General features: G+C 42.7%; 1 protein-coding gene across 1 annotated transcript in view; it reads right to left on the bottom strand.

Annotated features, from left to right (window-relative positions):
- Nucleotides 1–16,642, bottom strand: part of MTR (5-methyltetrahydrofolate-homocysteine methyltransferase) — an 86,991-nt gene extending 70,349 nt beyond the window's left edge. The window contains exons 1-8 of the mRNA XM_005291180.5: nucleotides 16,470–16,642; nucleotides 11,590–11,804; nucleotides 9,042–9,131; nucleotides 7,638–7,707; nucleotides 6,593–6,685; nucleotides 6,379–6,485; nucleotides 5,778–5,837; nucleotides 4,884–4,978 (exon numbers count right to left, since the gene is read on the bottom strand). Coding sequence (XP_005291237.2) covers nucleotides 4,884–4,978; nucleotides 5,778–5,837; nucleotides 6,379–6,485; nucleotides 6,593–6,685; nucleotides 7,638–7,707; nucleotides 9,042–9,131; nucleotides 11,590–11,804; nucleotides 16,470–16,506 — 767 coding nt within the window. The 5' untranslated portion in view covers nucleotides 16,507–16,642. The remainder of the gene's footprint in view (nucleotides 1–4,883; nucleotides 4,979–5,777; nucleotides 5,838–6,378; nucleotides 6,486–6,592; nucleotides 6,686–7,637; nucleotides 7,708–9,041; nucleotides 9,132–11,589; nucleotides 11,805–16,469) is intronic.
- Between the last annotated feature and the right edge of the window lie 2,071 nt (nucleotides 16,643–18,713).

The following is an 18,713-nucleotide window of genomic DNA, read 5'->3' as shown; positions in this document are numbered from 1 at the left end:
ACCATTTATTCCTACCCTTTGTTTCCTATCTTTTAACCAGTTACCAATCCATGAGAGGACCTTCCCTCCTATCCCATGACAGCTTACTTTGCTTAAGAGCCTTTGGTGAGGGACCTTGTCAAAGGCTTTCTGAAAATCTAAGTACAGACGCCCCCCGGGTTACGCAAACCTGACTTACGCAAATCCGCTCTTACGGAAAAAATTCCGTAAGCTAGAAATGGTTTTTTTGGGGGGGGGGGGTGAGGGAAGGGCGGGGGGCGGTGTAATTGTTGGGTATACGTTTCTGACTTACGCAAAATTCGAGTTACGAAAGGCATTCCGGAACGATGCGTAAATCAGGGAGCATCTGTACACTAGATCCACTGGATCAACCTTGTCCACGTGCTTGTTGACCCCCTTAAAGAATTCTAGTAGCTTGGTGAGGCATGATTTCCCTTTACAAAAAACATGTTGACTATTCCAATAAATTATGCTCATCTATGTGTCTGACAATTCTGTTCTTTACTATAGTTTCAACCAGTTTGCCTGGTATTGAAATCAGGCTTACTTGCCTATAATTGCCGGGATCACCTCTGGAGCCTTTTTAAAAAATTGGTGTCACATTAGCTATCCTCCAGTCATTTGGTACAGAAGCTGATTTAAATGATGGGTTACAAACCACTGTTAGTAGTTCTGCAATATCACATTTCAGTACCTTCAGAACTCTTGAATACCATCTGGCCCTGATGACTTATTACTGTTTAACTTATCTATTTGTTCTAAAATCTCCTCTAATGACACCTCAATCTGGGACAGTTCCTCAGATTTGTCACCTAAAAAAAAAAACAGCTCAGGTTTGGGAATCTCCCTCACATCCTCAGCTGTGAAGACAGATGCAAAGAATTCACTTAGTTTCCCCGCAATGGCCTTATCGTCCTTGAGTGCTCCTTTAGACAACATTATAGCAGAGATCTTTCACATGCATAAGCTTCTTGAACAATTTCACCAGCATATTAGGCACAAACACATTTTCTTTCAACATCAGATAGACAAGTGCCACCCTTAGGGCCCTCTCCTGAATCCAAATAAAGCCAACAGTCCTACACTGATGTCAAAGGGAATTTTGCATGCTCCAGACATATAGAATAAGACCTTTAACATACTTTGTTCCCTGATCTCCCGTTCACACCAAGCCACGCTTCTAATGGACTACAAGTCACCCCCCGTCATTGAAAAAGTCAGAGTGCTAAACTGACTGACTCTTACATTGCTTCTGAGGGATAAAGGTGAAAGGCATATCAGCAGTAACTCCTAGTGCCTCAAGAGGGAAACAAGCTACCCCAAAGGGACTGGGAAGGAGAGAGAGCCATGGTTTTGTCCCAGCACCCCCAATAGCCAGCTGAAGTAGCCCGCCACAGAGAGGGCTGTAGGGATGGTACAGTGTGCACATTCCCACAGAACTGCCCACAGTTCAGGGGCAGCTCAGCTCTGGACTGGGGTGGGTAGGAAAAATGTCAAATCAACTACTGTATGTTTCTTACGTGTACCTGGGTGGGAATTATGCAGGTAACTGCAAATCAGAGCAAAAGAATTTGCATGATGACTGTGCAATTACTAAGAAGTAACTATACAGGCAGTATACAAATCTCTGGGCTCCAGCTGGCTTCTAACAGCCAGAGAGTGGGGATCTGCATACTGTACAATTCTTTTTCCATACTTGAACAATATGCAACTCCCCTTACTCTAACAGGTTGTGGTGTAAGAGCTGACTGTGTAACTTTATAGCATTTCTGAACTCTCTTTGGCTTGGAGCATTCTATTTAAATATACCATAGGTTTCAAGGGAATCATTTTACAACTCCCCACTGATTTTTGTGTTTAAGCATGTACAGGTTATACACAGATAAGTCACTTATATGGACCCCCAGACACACATCATGCACTATGGCGCAGGGAATGTGTCATTACAAAGATGGGAAGACCATTTATTTTCATGATATAAGGAAGGGCTCAACGTCAGGATTGCTGAAGCGAAGTAAAGATAAGGATAGTTAATGAGGCCATCCATGCCAAATGTAGATAAATGCAATTGACTCTACACTCTTATGTCATGTTTGATTTATAAACTGGCAGCTCACTTTTTTTTTTCCAGGTTGTCTCTTCATCGTAGCCAGCTGCATTTCCCTCTGCCTTATCTCAGCTCCATCTGTCTCTCTCAACACAGACTCATCTGTCATTCTCTCTTTGCCTCACCTCAATGGCAAGATATTTTAAAGGCAACTAGTGTAATCAATGAATGAAAATATTTTGACACTCTCACTGGATATACCACGTATCGGGTACCAAAACCATTTCTCCAGACCTTCTGAGGGATTTACTCTTACAGCAGGAGCTGACATGAGGCTGGCACCATATAATTTTTTGATTTTGAAAGTACGCCTATCGGTAACCTGGAGCATGCTTACCCAATTAAAAGGCAAAACGTTGTACTTCCTGACCAATAGCACCCTCAAATCAGCTCAGCCCCCTCCCCCCCCTCAGGCAAAAGTCTGAGAAATTAAATGACCCTTCCACCATGGCCCAAAGCCAACAACCTTAGGCCAGAAGTTGGTGAAATTATTGTGGTTAGTATAATAAGCAGCAGTTACAGCGCACCATTATCGTGGCCATCCCGTCTCTTCCCCCATTTGTTTGTTGTAGCCACCTGTTGTCTCTTGTCATAGTCTACGGTTGTAAAGCTCTTTGGGGCAGGAACTCTCTGCATGCAAAGCAGTTAGCTCATGAGAGCCTTGCTTCCCTGAAACTGGCTTCTAAATGTGACCACAATACATATAAACAACAACAGGGCTCTGTCAGACCAAGGGAGGAAGCTAATCCCACATGTGAGAGCTGTTCACAAAGAATGCCCTGCCACCGATCAGCTATGCTGGTAGCGCACAGAGCGAGAGTGTATGTAAGATACTTAATCAGGACCCAAACCAAAACAGTGATTTACACTTCAAACTCATTACCCCAAATCGTACTCAGGAGCAAACTGAAAGCATGTGCAGACGTCCAAGAACAGGTATAATGTGCTCCCTACAGGGAGCACAACTAGATAGACAGCCAGACTCATTTACTCCACTTTGGTAGCGTAAAGGGACCTTAAAGTGGGGTTAAATGTAACTCACTCTCATTTTAATGCTTTGTTTGCCATGGCAGTGTAAAGTGGCAATAGCGTAAATTGGAATCAGGCCCAGAGTATTGTATTAAATGACACTAGAGTCATGAGCACCTTGTCTGAGGCTGAGATCTGTGCCAAGCATAGATCTCTAGGGCTGTGATAGTGAGCAAATCAAGTAGCACCCTGTTCCAAGCGACTCCATATGTTACTTCTGCAGCACAGTCTGGTCTGGGAAAGTGTAACCTCAAGGGGGGGGGGGGAGGAGAACATGTCAGAAAAGCTGGGTTAATTGTATGTTAGTGCAGTCTCATACTTCTGCATCACGGGGATAACAGACTACTGTTTTTAACTGGGATTTTGTTGTAAAAACAAAGAATGGTTTGTCACAACATACACTGAGTACATGTCTAATAGCAAATGAAAATATTTAAAATTGCAGGAAAATTTTGCTAACTATAGGGAAATACTTGTGTGTAAATCTTTAGATAACTAGAGAAACAGGGAGAAAAGGATACAGAAAAACACAAGGATAGGGGGGGAAGAGGGGAAGCATGGTTACATGCAGGGCTCTGTCTTACGCAGCTGCCAAATTTTACAGAATATAAGCTTTCATTTAAAAAAGTTTCTAACATTTATGTTTGCATGGAGAAGAATATATTTTTATTAAATAATCACCTAGAAGCGTCAAGTATTTTTCAGAACAAATACACGTTTTTGTGAAAAAATTTAGTGCACATTTGGAATTTTGTAAAAAATCAGGGAAAAGGATGCTGCATTGACATCTCATGACTTAGCCTTATGATCTGACACTGGAATCTTTTTTCTTTTTTTGTTTCCCCCCTTTTTTGTAATTATTATTTGTTTCCTCCACCAAATCTATCTAAGGCCAGTCTACCAGATGGGGGGAGGGACAGCTCAGTGGTTTGAGCATTGGCCTGCTAAACCCAGAGTTGTGAGTTCAATCCTTAAAAGGGCCACTTAGGGATCTGGGGCAAAATCAGTACTTGGTCCTGCTAGTGAAGGCAGGAGGCTGGACTCAATGACCTTTCAAGGTCCCTTCCAGTTCTAGGAGATGGGATATCTCCATTAATTTATTTATTAACTGTTTGCAAAGTAAATCTGAAAGTCTAAGCTTCAGATCCAAGCACAGCTTCTGAAATTAGTTTTAAAACAGTTTGGTCTTGACTATATCAGCCGAACTCCATTTTCCAATATGGTTCACAGTCCAATGTGGATCAAGCCTCAGTTCACACATCATATGGGGCAAGGAAGGTAGAGAAGTGACTCTCTTCAGAGAGAGAATGGAAAAAGCAGCTTCATCTCTCTATACGAGAAAGCCGTTATTTCACCTCCTGCCTGCTTTTGAAGACTGATATCATAGGACTCACTTAGGTCCTGGCTACACTGGGTTCAGAACCACACCACTAGCATTTGAATATTACTGTGCTCGTGGCCAGTTGTTAATTGTTAATTGCACCATTTACCTTACCAGCATGGACAGAACCTTATTAAGCTGCATAACAGTAATAAGGACTCATAAAAGAGGGATATGCTACACCATGGTTCTCAGGAAAAATAATTCCTGGTCACACCAGACAGGGAAACCACACTACAATATACTACATGGTTAAATATGGTTGCAGATAGCATGGTTAAGAATCTACTGTTGACAGGGCCTTACAAAACTTACTATTACCTTCAGGTCTTAGAATAATGGACTCAAGAAAGCACATTCTCTTACCAAAGTGGATCACTGTGGGATACACTAATGACAAATGCCTCTCCTGTCTGTCCAGAGAGAGTGCGTCCACTCTTATCTACAATGGTTCCAGAAACCTAAAATACAAAGGGGACGGGGGGAGGGCGGGAGAGAAGAACATATGTTATTAATACTGCCCTCTCAAAAGCCAAAACAAGATTAAGAGTGTTTGGTTCAAAGTGATGACAGGCAACCCAAGCAGGAAATCAAAAAAAATTTTCTGTGCAACCTCTCCAAGTCTTCTAGCAAGTAGAAAGATAAACTTCTGACCCAAGAGCTTCAGAGGATCACTGTGCTAACCTTTATTTTCAATAAATAAATAAAATATCTCTTGGGAGGTACAGTTTGTTGGCTGATGTTAATAGCTAAGGATCCTAACTGTGATCACAGCCCTTCTCCTTCCCTCACCATCAATAACTTCTACATTCGTTATTATTTAAGACCAATCCTGCACTGTGCAATGCACAAGCAGATCGTTGGGCCCACATGAAATCTCCCTTAAGTCACAACACACAGCAGAATTGGGGGCCTTAGATTGTAAGCTTTCTGGGGAAGGTACCTGACTTTCTTTTAAAAAAACTCATCTGTGAAGGGCCATGAGAAAGTATGAAGCTTTACAAATAATAATGCTTTAACCTCAAATTCTCTTATAAGATTCGGACAGTAATGTTTTCACACTGTCCTAAGGATCTCAAGATAAAAAAGGCAATTCTAGAAAACATACTGACTTTTGGCATGTTATACTATGTGTGTTTTGTTTTTAAAAAATGCACTCATGCCATCACCAGCTGAGCTGCCACCTCAGTTTTGTTAGGGAACCACACGTACAAACATCAGATCATTTTGGTTAAAGTTAGTAAAATGTTTTGTGCTTACAAATATTGGTCTGGGATCATACTCTTCCTCAAACAGTTTCTTGAGAGCAAATAGAGCTGCCTGTTTAATGATAAAGGTTACAACAAGTTAATGACGCTTGAATAGCCTTTTACGCAAAACTTACCATACAATATTGCTAGAGATTCTGAAAGAATTTACTACATTCAAGGGCATTCCTTCACCCCCAGAAACCTCTAGGTTTTCAAACATATTATGGTGGTATCACAGCAGCTAGGCAGCCTGAAGCCCTTTTAGACCCAAAAATCACATCAATACACTTGCTAAGATTTGGACACAGTTATTCATCATTCACATCTACAGCATGTAGGATAACCAAGCTTTTAAAGTCTGTGTGTTACATACATCTACTATATACATCCAGAGTGTGAATGTAATGTGTTTTATACAGTTACACATATTTTCAATGCATAACTCCTACATATGAATCCATTTAGTCCACAATAGTTTCCACAGAATTTCAACATAAGATGGGTCAGTAATATATAGGGAAAATTCCTGTCTTAGCCCCCATAGCAGAATTTTTTATTTAGGCATTTAATAAACGGTTCAAACCACTTCCAAGTTTTCCCAAAAGTCTCACCTTGGCATTGGCTGTATCAAATATGGTTTCTACTAACAAGATATCAACCCCTCCATCTAAGAGTCCTCTGGCTTGTTCTTGGTATGCTTCAACCAGCTCATCAAAAGCTGTAAATAAGAATTAGTTTAAGTGGTTTGTCTCATATCTTTAGCTAGAGACATCTTCCTGTAACGTATCATGAAATGTAGAATAGAATTAAATTACAAATACTTACTGATGTTCCTATAGTCTGATCTTTCCACTGAGGGAGACACAGAGAGCGTCTTGTTTGTAGGACCCATAGCACCAGCTACAAATCGCCTACTCTCTAGACAAGGAAAGAAATGTCACTCATCAACTCTAGACACCTACAGTCATAATATTGTAACCATCTCTTAAGACATCATGGCAACAATGTAGATTTAACTCAGAACCTCCTGTTCTAAAAGCACAAGTCCCTACCACTTGGGGTAGAGGAGGATCTAAATTAGCTTTGGATAGTTGAGTAGTTTTGATTCTATCCAATAAGGGTCAGTGGTATTTACAAACAATGCCACTGCAAGCCATCAATTCAGTCCAAGCTTTCTTTTAAGTACTCGGTTCCCTGATCATTTTTAAATGCACAGCACAGTGCCATAAAGAGAAATTCCAGTGCAATATAACAGATATTCTAATCACAACATTTAGTTACGAAGAACAGAGAACCACTAAAAAAAGGATGTTCCTTAATTCTTATATTTAAGAACCAAATCGGGGAGGTATCATCTGGACAATCTAATGACAGGTTTATAAACAGAAAATGCAAATTGGTGTTAGAATGAGAGAGAAAACTTGAAAACTTCTAAACTTCTAAAATACATTATCCCTTTATCAAGTGTTCTTGTTAGATAGGTAGGTCTCTACTAAACAGAGATGTAGATGAAGAGGTCATTTTTAGGAATGACTGCCCATTTAGCGCCGATGCTGTGAGCTATTGAGCACCTCCTGGCAGATGCTGGGTGAAATCAGACAGGTGGATTTCAGTGGGAGTTGTGGACTCCCAAGAAGCACTCAGCACCCTGTGAAAGAACCAGGGTAACATTTCGCATATCTAAATAGCTTATAAGTCACTCATACATTAGGCTTCTCTTGGAAGACAACTTGCAGCATCACTGCTCCTAGATGCAACCAACTGCACCAACCCAAGTCACAATATTTCAAAGCTTGTAATGAGACAATAGAACATATGGAAGGGAACGTTTGAATACAAAGAGGAAAAACAACAAACCAACAACATTCACCTGTCTGAGCAGTCACATCATCAGCTGCTTTTCTGGCCACCTGTGCCGAGACTTTGTTTAACTGATAAACCTGGAACAATGACAGCCAAATTACTGTGTGCTAACAGACAAGGCTTATTCTGTACATTAAAGGTATGTCTATACTGCCCGCAGGATCGGCGGGCAGCGATCAATCCAGCGGGGGTCAATTTACTGCATCTAGTCTAGACTCAATAAATCAACCCCCGAGTGCTCTCCCTTCGACTCCTGTACTCCACCGCCACGAGAGGCTCAGGCAGAGTCGACAGGGGAGCGGCAGCAGTCAACTCACCCTAGTGAAGACACCGCAGTAAGTAGGTCTAAGTACGTCGACTTCAGCTACGTTATTCACGTAGCTGAAGTTGCGTAACTTAGATCGTTCTCTTTCCCCTCCCTCTCCCCCCAGTGTAGACCATGCCTATATCTCTTCTATGAAGAAAACTAGCAAAGAAACTTACAAGAGTCACCCTCTTCCATGGCAGCGTGCAGTGCATTCTAAGTGCTCTATAGGCCAGATGAACACATGAAAGCATTACAGCAAAACAAAACAAAAACCACACTCTGGGTACCCCCAGCATGAAGAATTGCTTTGTTCCATGAAGCTCAGAAAGTAAACTGTAGTGATGCGATTATATGATGGAAACCATTCTACTACATGTCTGTGCCTAAAACTGCTAGTATAAAATTAAACAATGGCAAAGAGACTAATGGCCAGTTCTGTACGGGTACTGAGCACCCGCAATTCCCGCTGAAGTTAGTGGGAGTTGTCACCTTGAAAGAAGGGGCCTTATGAAGGTAAATTTAGCTTATCGGGAACATCAGCTCTGATTTAGATGGCATGTTTCCAGGTATTGTCGTGCCATCTGCTGAAATTAATTTTAAAATTATGTGACCCACATCGACAGGCAACATAAACCTGAGCTTAAGAAAGTTCTAAGCGCTGCAAGAAGGAGAGACCTCTGTGCCAAAGAATAATATACACATACAACGTTAAGGGACAAAACACATTTCCATTTTGGCACCATCTTGTGAAACTGGAAGCACTGAAGCAGAATGTTCTTGTTCACAGAATGAGACTCTTCTGCGAATACTCAAACGATGAAGCCCAATACAAATTATTACTGACTGTGCCTTCCTCGACAACTGTCCTATGACAAAAATAATTTTCATCCTAATATTACCGTAACATTGGAAATGTGTTACAAGTAAATGAGATATTTCTCTGCTGAGCACCAGAGACCCAAACAATCTCACCTGTGTGCCCAGAGACCGTGCAGTTAGCAATAAACATGAGTCTTATGGACTCTGGAGACGAAGTTAATATTGGCTGCTGGGACAACAAATCTTGATTAATATCTTAACAGATAAGTGGCTTAAAATTCTTACCAGATGCTCAAGGTCATAGTCCGCTTGTGCAACTCTGGTGCTACTGAAAGTGTTTGTTTCAATGAGATCAGCCCCAGAAAGCAAGTATTCCTGCAACAATAAAAAACAACTGAGAACTAATGATTTCAGATCAGGGGATGGAAAAGAAGGGAGTCAGAGGAGTCTAACATTTTGTGATTTTCAGCTGAACAAGACAAAGGAGAACTGCCTCCCAATTCACAGAAGACCAAATCCTGCAGTTCTTACTCCTGTTGTTTTGAACTAGTGTTGAACACATTTGAGGTTACTCAGAGCTTTAGCGTTTAAGGTTATATTTATAAATAGTTTATAAAGGGTTAAAAACTATCAAGGTTCCAATTCAAGATGGTACTTTAGGCCCAAGCTTAACTTTAAGCATATAAGTAATCTCACTGATATGCTTAAAGTTAGACAACCTTCAAGAATCAAGGCCTAATAGATGTTATAAACACTTAACAGGCATGAGTAGCGTATGTTATACATGGTTACAATCAACCTACTGAAGCATTTATTAAAATGGAATTAACAGATGTTATTAATTCTTTAAAAACTATGTATAAATGTACCCTTAATAAAGCATGGCCATGTTTGTAGGCTGGGGTTGAAATTCTGGCCCCACTGAAGTTAATGGGAACTTGGCCATTGACTTTAATTGACCCAAGATTTTCAAACAGTGATGTGATGGTGAGAGGGGTCATTGTAAGGGGCAGGTATAGAACGTTAGCAGGACTTGCCGAGGGATGCCATGTGGAATGAGAAAAGAAGGTGGCGAGATGGAGGACTGGAAAAGGAAAGCTGAATGATGTGGAGGCAGCTGCACAGTATGGAAGCACAGAGTGGCTAAGTAAGGAGCACTGGAAGGGATTAGTAGTAGGTTGTGTTAGGAGAACTGTATTTATTGGGGATTGTGTTTAACTATTAAGTAACTGTGTGAGCTTGTTTCTGTAACCCTCATGTGCTTGTCTTCCTATTTCCCCACCTAATATTGTAGCTCACGCTTACTGTGTCATGTATACTGTTACAAAGAAAGCCCTTTGGGGCAGGGACCTCGTCTTCCTGTTTGGAAAACATCTTGTGCTACTGAAAAAATGAACAAAAACAACTCTTCAATTAGAAATATAGATGTGCAAACCTGCAGACACAAAAACTAGGTTACTGTCAGTCGCACTTGGCACTTACGATGATTTTAAGTATTTACACATACAATTTTTGAAATGTTTCTTTCCCTGTTTTTCTGCAACTAACTGAAACAACCAACAGGGGAAAGTGACTAACTGTCAATGGGAAAAGAGAAAACCTGACTTTTTACAAAATACTGCCAAAACTGTTCACAATATAAAACTATAAAATGAATGAATTTGTTTTCTCTAACCTTTTTCATTTGCTGCAATTTTAGGTATAATTTGTAACAGGGAAAAATGTAAGCAGAAGTGTGATTTGATAGTGTCCCTTTAATGACACACACTATAAAGCAGTGGGTGGGAGGGGGGAAATCAGCTGCATGTTAGGCCTTTTAGCGAAATGCAAATTGGCAATCACTGTAATTCTTTTCCAACATGCAATGAAGCATAACAAGCTTTCACCTATTAGGTCTGATCAGAAAGGCTTGGAAATGAAAAAGGATTCCTAAGGGGGAAAAAATATTACTCTTTAATATAAGTACTACAAATGTCATTAGGGTTCACTATTGTGTGGATTTTCTTAAAGGTGCATGAGAAGATGAACACTTCAAATGCTAAAGGAAAACTACATGATGATTTTTATATTTGGGTCATAAAAGTACTGATGTGATTACACTATTGAGTATTTGGGATTTTTCTAAATGAAGAAACAAATGAATTTAATAGTAATTAAGGCAAATAAAATTTTAATCAAACTGATGGCGGAATAGGAACATATCTAATGTTAAAGACAATATTAATTTTAAAATTAACTAGCAGAAAACTGATACTCCTCTTCTCTACTCCCTATTCTGGACACATGTGTGCACTCACACACTGAGCTAATAAAGACTGTGCAGATCCAAAGGGCACACTGATATTTATGATATCATTTACACACTTGAGTTTCACTTTCACCTTCTTCAAAATCATTCACTAAATGACAACAATTTTGAACCTTCAAGCTCTTATCATTTTATCAGGCATAGAACATTACTGAATACAATATATTAGTAGGTAATAATGCACTTGAACTGGGAAATCCACTTTGACTTTTGAAAATAGACTACCCACCCTCTCTCGATGACATGGGATGGATCATGCAATAATTGCCCTGTTCTGTTCATTCCCTCTGAAACATCTGGCATTAACCACTGTCAGAAGACAGGATACTGGGTTAGATGGACCATTGGTCTGACCCAGTATGGCTGTTCTTATGTTCTTAAAATATTTTAAAAGCTAAGTAGAAAATGAGGGAAATTCAGAAATAAAAACCCCTCTATTAACAGTTAAGGTTGCACATAGAAATCATTCGGAAGAGATTTTTTTTTTTTTAAATCAGAACATTCAGAAGTCAGGTGATACAATACCTTGTGAATTTTGTAGATTATATCAGGCTGAGTTATACTCAAAAGGTCATTGTTGCCTTTCAGATATTTTGAATGATCCTTAAATTCTTGCCCTCGGAAGTCCTCTTCTGATAGCGCATGCTGCTGGATCATGGTCCCCATGCCTCCATCCAAAACCATAATCCGCTCCCGCAAAATAGATTCAATTTCATCTTTCAAGCTCTTCTTGGTATTCACTATAAAAAAATTACAATTAAAACAAAAATACCATATATTCTCGATCATAAGCTGGTTCGTTTATAAGCCAATCCCCCACAAGATGGATAACTAAAATGGAAAATTTTTATAACCCGTTCATAAGCCAACACTAAACCTAAGTAAACGAAGTGTCCCGGCACGCCAGCTGCTTATCCTGACGGGCCGGGACAGCAACTGGTGGGGAAATTTGGGGGGGGGGGGGGGGAAGAGAAGCTGGCAGTCAGGGGAGTAACCCCTGTGACCACACCCCACATGATCCCATCCCTAGCCTGGGACCCCCACAGTCTCCCCATCCCATCCCGTCCCACCTTATCTGGGGAGGATGTCTCTGACCTGGCTGGAGTTGCTCCAGCCGGCTGGCCAGCGCGGCCGCAGCCTGCTCCGGTGGGCCAGACCAGGCGGCGTGGCTGCAGGATGTTCCAGAGGGCTGGGCTGGGCCGGGCGGCATGGCCGCAGCACGCACCGGCGCCCTCTAGCCCCCGGGGCCTCTTCCCTTCTGTCTCTGCTGGCTGTGCTACCTCTCCTTGCTCTCTCTGTTGGGGGGAGGGGCTGTGTCCCACCTCTCCCTCTTTATACCCATTCATAAGCCGACCCCCATCTCTGGTGCTTCCCTTTACTAAAAAAATTTGGCTTATGAACGAGTATATACGGTAAGCAACTTTGAAATTCCTCTCCCCCCCGCCCAAAATACATAATTTTAAAGTATAAGTACTTTGAATTTTCAAAGTTAATTTCAAACAAGGGTTATTTGTTTTATTATAAAATAGTGGTCAGTTATGGTACTGCACCTGAAGTTGTGATATTTTAACATGAGCAAATAATATGTTACAGGTCTCTGACCCTGCTTCTGCACCTGTATGAGCAGAACCCTCCTGCAGGAACTCCACTTGAGTCAATGTGGATACACCTGTATGGAGTCAGTTGCAGAAGCGGCGCCTAAGTATATACCCAAGTATATAAGTAACCATTTCCATAAGCAACTAGGCATATAGATATTGACCTATCCCTTCCACTACATCTGCACTTATTCAATGCAAATTTTGTATTTCTCTTTGTACAAGTTCTCTCAGGGGCCTACTCCTGCAGTCTTTACACAAGCAAAACTCCCACTGAACTAAGTGGGAGTTTCAACTGAGTAAGGACTATAGAGTCAGCTCCATCCTGACAGACTTTACTTCCTTGGGAAAGGTCTAGGCCACACCCACATATCTCATCTTAACTTGATTTTCAGTTATAGATTTATTTGACCTGACCATTACCGAGCTACAGTGAAAAAGGCTGCCTGTGTCTTTTCAGGGCTAAGTACAGACCGTTTAAAGTTTCCTTATGCAAACATAACATGCTTTAGCACCGAAGAATTCCTCTACTACCCAAATACAAATATAACACAGTTGTTAGTGATGCTTGGACAATGGACATTCATGGATCAAAGGAAACACAAACAATTTAAGGTTTGATCCAAAGCTCATTATTGAAGACCACAGAAAGAGTCTCATTTACAGTAACTCCTCACTTAACGTTGTAGTTATATTCCTGAAAAATGCGACTTTAAGTGAAACAATGTTAAGCGAATCCAATTTCCCCATAAGAATGAATGTAAATGGTGGGGGTTAGGTTCCAGGGATTTTTTTTTTTTTGCCATACAGTACAGTACTATAGTTTGGAGGTGCCCCCGCCTTACCCCACACAGGCACAGTCCACTGGCACTGGAGACAATGAGGCAGGCAAGGAGGCTGAAGATGCTGTAGACTAGGAGAAGCGCGTTGTGCAACAGCAGCGGCAGCTTCCCCTACTCTGCAAGCACCAGGGGCAGGGAGCTGAACCCACGGCCTGCCCACACCACCCCTACCCCCAAGTCCCCACCCTTAACCCGCCTCTTCTTCCCCTCTACTCCCCTTTACTCCGCACACCGCGCCCTCGCTCCTTCCCCCTCCCTCCCCTGCCTCCTGCCCACGACAATCAGCTGGCTTGCAGCGATCAGCAGGCAGGAGCGGGAGGAGCAAGGACACAGAGCACAGGCTCCCCCTCCCTCCCCAACACCGCAAGCCAGCTGATTGCCACGGACAGGAGCCAGGGGGGAGGTGCGCCACGTCCTTGCTCTTCACCCCCCCCCGCCCACGGCTTGCGATGTTCAGGGGGCAGGAGGGAGGAGCGAGGACTCAGCACGCAGGCTCCCCCCTCTCTCCCCTGCCTCCTGAACGCCGCAAGCCAGCTGATTGCCGTGGGCAAGAGGAGGAGGAGGAAGGCGCTGATCCGTGGGGTCTGCTGGTGGGCAGCGCTGTGGGGGGGCGTAGGGGAGTTGATGGGGGGCAGCCAAATGACGTTATAGCGAAGCATTGCACAACTTTAAATGGAGCATGTTCTGTAATTGAACAGGGACGTAAGATCAAAACAACGTTAAGCGAGAGGACGTTAAGTGGGGAGTTAATGCACTTTGGATAAGGACCTTAGGTCCGAAATTTGGGTTTTGTTTATTAAAAAAGAGGTGGGGAGATGGGGGATTCAGAACTTAAAATGAGAAGTCCTGACTTTTAAGTGAATATCAATAATATTTTTTAGAAATCCACGAACACTGCCTTGTGGTGATAGAAAGCAAACCACAAGCGTTGTGCTAATGTGAGACAAAAAACTAATAAATAGAGCTGGTCAGAAAAACTCTAATGAAATATTTTTTGTCAGGATTTGCTGATTCAGCCAAATCAAATCATTTCACAGAGACAGTTGGTTTCCTGCCACCCTGGTGACCTGCAGGGGACTTCATGATCTGTGTCTCCAAGGCGTTCACCTCAGAATCAAAGCTTCATAACCTTTTGCAGAGAATTTTGATTTGGGGGTGGGGTGGTATTGTAAGTGGGAATGAAACCAGCTTTGGAAATATGGAAATCCTCTACAAAACTGAATTACTTTTCTCCACCCAGAAGTACTTAAACAGTAAGTGGAACTAACCACTCCAGCTCCAATGTCTACACGGAGAAAAATGCAAAAATAAGCCAACAGTAAATAGTGAAGAACTGAGTACATTTTAAAAAATTATTTCCATTTGAATTACCTAAACATGTTCTCTGTATCACAAAAACTAAAAAACAAACAACCTGCTATATTAACAGTCTCTCCAGCCATCTCATCAACTGCAACTGTCTATTTGGACCCTCATCCTGCAATGACCTATGGGAAGGGTCCTTCCATGCCAACTTCAACAGATCTTTGCATATGTCCACACACATGCATCTCACTGCAGTACCAGGCCTTGAAGACTGGTGAATAAAACAATCTGTTCCTTAAAATGTTTGTTTATATATTTATTTAACAGCACATGCTTTTGTACAGTCAATGAGCAAAAGGCAAGATACACTATGACAGGCACCTGCAAAAAGCTTCTTTAAACATAAACAGGAAATAACCTTCTTGCTCTTAGCAACTGAGCTGAGAGAGAAAACCAAAACAAGCAAATTATATGGGAATGCTGTGCTATGGGTTGATGTGACTCTACTACTAGTACTATTTTTATTTCAATCAATACTAGATTCACATATTCATCAACATGATGAAAAAAAATCTGCTTAGTACTTCCAACCCTAAAAGCTCAAATGTCACATAAATCACTCCTCTCCTCCCCACCCCACAAAAAATGGATGGGTTTAGAATTTATCAAACTTTTTTAAAAAGTGAGGTGTTTCTTCAGTCCCCTTCGTGATTTTTGACACTTTAGTGGTAATCTGCCGCCCCCTAGCAATATTGTATGACCATTTCAGGCTGAAAATTCCACTTTACCTGCATGCAAAATGCATGCACAAAAATACAATACACCCTTGTTATGACGAAGCCCTAGGCATCCAAGCCATTTGTTTGGTATAGCCGCAGGTCTATTACAGCGAGGTGGCGGGGGGGAGACAGATCCTCTAGCCCCAGAGCCGCGGCGGGGAGACAGGGCACTCTAATCTACACTGTTAATAACCGAAAGACTATCTTTAAATTGGTAAGGGGCATTTGAGGTCAAATACAGACTCATCCAAATACTGTGCAATTCCAGTTTCCGCTCACTAGCATATTAGTTAACCAGCAGGGCGACTTGCATCATTTAAAAAGTTTGTTTAACCCGGGGCACGAGACACTGCCAGCTTACAGAGTAGCAGCCGTGTTAGTCTGTATCCGCAAAAAGAAGAACAGCTTACAGCTTACAGGCAGGCTGATGAGTCAGAGGCAGGTTTCTAAAATTCATGCGCTCGTTAAAAATGTAATGCACGATCATAAGCGGGTGCAAGAATACATGTAACTGTAGGACGGGCCAGCGCGCCTCTGTTTTCGAGGAGACGGAGAATGAGACAGGAGCTTCCCCAGGAAACACAGAGCAGCAAATAGCTAATCTGAGCCCTGGAGCACACGCGGCCCAGGCAAGCTCGCTGGGCGGACAGCAGAGGCGCTGCTCTCCGGCTGCAGGAAGATTGCAGCAGCAGCAGCTCCCTCCACCCCCCAGTATCTTGGTAAAGAGCGACACTCAGAGCCCCCAGCAGCCCCCCGCCGGGGCGGCCCCGGGGCTGGCTCCCCGCACAGCCAAGGGCGAGGCAACCCCGAGGCCCACGCGCCGCCCACCCCCCAAGCCCAGGGGACCCGCCAGAGCACGCAACACTCGGCCCCTTAGTTACCCGGCCGCTCGGGGAACTTGTAGCCGGCGGGCGACATGCCGCAGCTGCAAGGCCGCCCGCTCCTCCTCCTCCTCCTCCGGCAGCGGCGGGGCGGGGCGGGGCGGGGCCGGGGTAGCGCGCCTCGGTCCGAGCCTCCACCTGGGACACTCCCCGAGCACGTGACACAGCAGCGGGGCCCGGCGGCTCTCGCGGGGGCGGGGGAAGCAGGCGTGTGGCTGCTGCTGTGCGGCAGGAAAAGCGTCTCTGTGAGCGATGAGCCGGCAGCTGACGCGGCCTCAGAGCAGCAGGGCCTGGGCCTGGGCCTGGGCCTAGGCAGGGACCCACCTCTAAAAACCAGAGCGTACCGTGAATTCATTCCCCTTGTGACAGACCCAGCTCCATAGCCCTGCATGCACCCTGCAGTGTTGGGGGCAAGTACAAGAACATAAGCATGGCCATGCTGGGTCAGACCAGTGGCCCATCTTATCTAGCCCAGTATCCTGTCTTCCGACAGTGGTCAGTGCCAGATGCTTCAGAGGCAATGAACAGAATGGGGTAGTTAGCTAGTGATCCATCCCCTGTTGGGCCAAGCCCGGGAACTGGCAGTCAGAGGTTTAGGGATGCCCAGAGCCGGGGCTGTTTATGTTCTTCCCACTGCCTCCCTCCCAGCATTGGTTGTCTCAACCCTTCTGGAGAGGCTGCAGTAGAGTGAAAGAAAAAAGAATCTCAGTTGAAATGGCTGATCCACCTTTGACAAGATAGAGCTATTCTGGCGTTACCGGTGTCCCTGGGACAGGTCCGTCTGATCTGAGTAGCCTCCAAGAAGCTAGCACAAACCCTGGTTCCATAATATACCAGTGTGCTGACACAGCTAGAAAAGGTGCAGACATTTGCAATAAGCCAAAAGCTTACCGCCAGCTTTTTGGTTTAAGGTACTTAAATATTTGTAATTAGCCAACACAGTGCTGGTTACAAACCCTCTGTGAGCCAAACAAGACCTAGAAACCCAGATAACTCATGATTATTTCAGTCACTAGTGCTGCTAATAAGTATCACAAATTCAACGTCATGATTCAAGAAAAGGGATTATTCACAGTGAAGAAATACAATTGGACAACAAATTAATTATGCTGGTATATGCAAGTAAGAAATTTAAACTTATAACTGGACAAATAGCAATATAAAATTGACATGTTTGTTTAAAAGAATAGAGACTAATGTGGTCATTATCTCATATAAGTATTTACAAAGCTTACATTAAACCAGATGAAGAATCTGTTTTCCCCTTATAAATGTAGTGGAGGACAGCAGGAACGAGATGTATCATCAGGTAGAATGAACTCTTTCCATATATGAAAGGGGAAAAAATTACATTAATACTAATATTTGCAAATATTTCTATGATGTAACTTAAGTGGAGTATTACACGCATTAGCCTATTTAAAATTAATAACATGAGAAGTCAAAGTTTTATCTGCGAATAGCATCTAGTACAGGTACTTTAACGTATCATACACATACTCAAAGATTCTGGTCTAATATAATAAAGATTGTAAGATGTGGTGGACAAAAAATTACAGTTTAGTTACGTATCTTAGCTATTGTCAAGGATCTGCTTTCAAGAACTATATTGTAAACCTGAATGTGTATCCTTAAATGAAATATCATGCTTCAGACAGATGAAAGTTACCACGTGAATTAAATCTAGGAGCCCTGACATGATGAAAGCTGCTGTGGTGGAGGAAGCTACGGTCCGTCACAAAGAGAAGAATCAGAAGATATCACAAAATACATAATCAGATAAATAGATTAAGTCTAGAAGGAACCATTATACTCATCTATAGTCTGACCTCATGCATAAACAAAGGCCATAGCATTTCACTCAGTAATTCCTACAGCAAGTTTTATAACTGGTGATTGAACTAGAACACACCTTTTAAAAAGGCATCCCATCTTGAAGTAAAGACCTCATCACTTTGGAGAATTTATCACACCCGCTGGTAAGATGTTCCAATAACTGACACCTCCAGCTACCCCCAAAAACCCCAATCAACATAAAACATAAAACCCCTGAAAGAAATCAACTGTAAAACCATAACAGTAGGGAGCAAAAACTAGAAACAACACACACTACCCTATGCAGAGATTTTACCAAGATAAAGGAGAAGTGCCAAAGGTTCCATGAGGGCAGTCCACTTTGCTATTGCTATCAGTTTTGCATGGAAGTTGCTCAGGCCCCAATCCACAAAGGTACTTAGGCACCTA

This window comes from Chrysemys picta, chromosome 3 (assembly GCF_011386835.1).
Source record: "Chrysemys picta bellii isolate R12L10 chromosome 3, ASM1138683v2, whole genome shotgun sequence".
Classification (NCBI taxonomy): Eukaryota; Metazoa; Chordata; order Testudines; family Emydidae; genus Chrysemys; species Chrysemys picta.
This window is presented reverse-complemented; position numbering and strand designations above follow the sequence as displayed.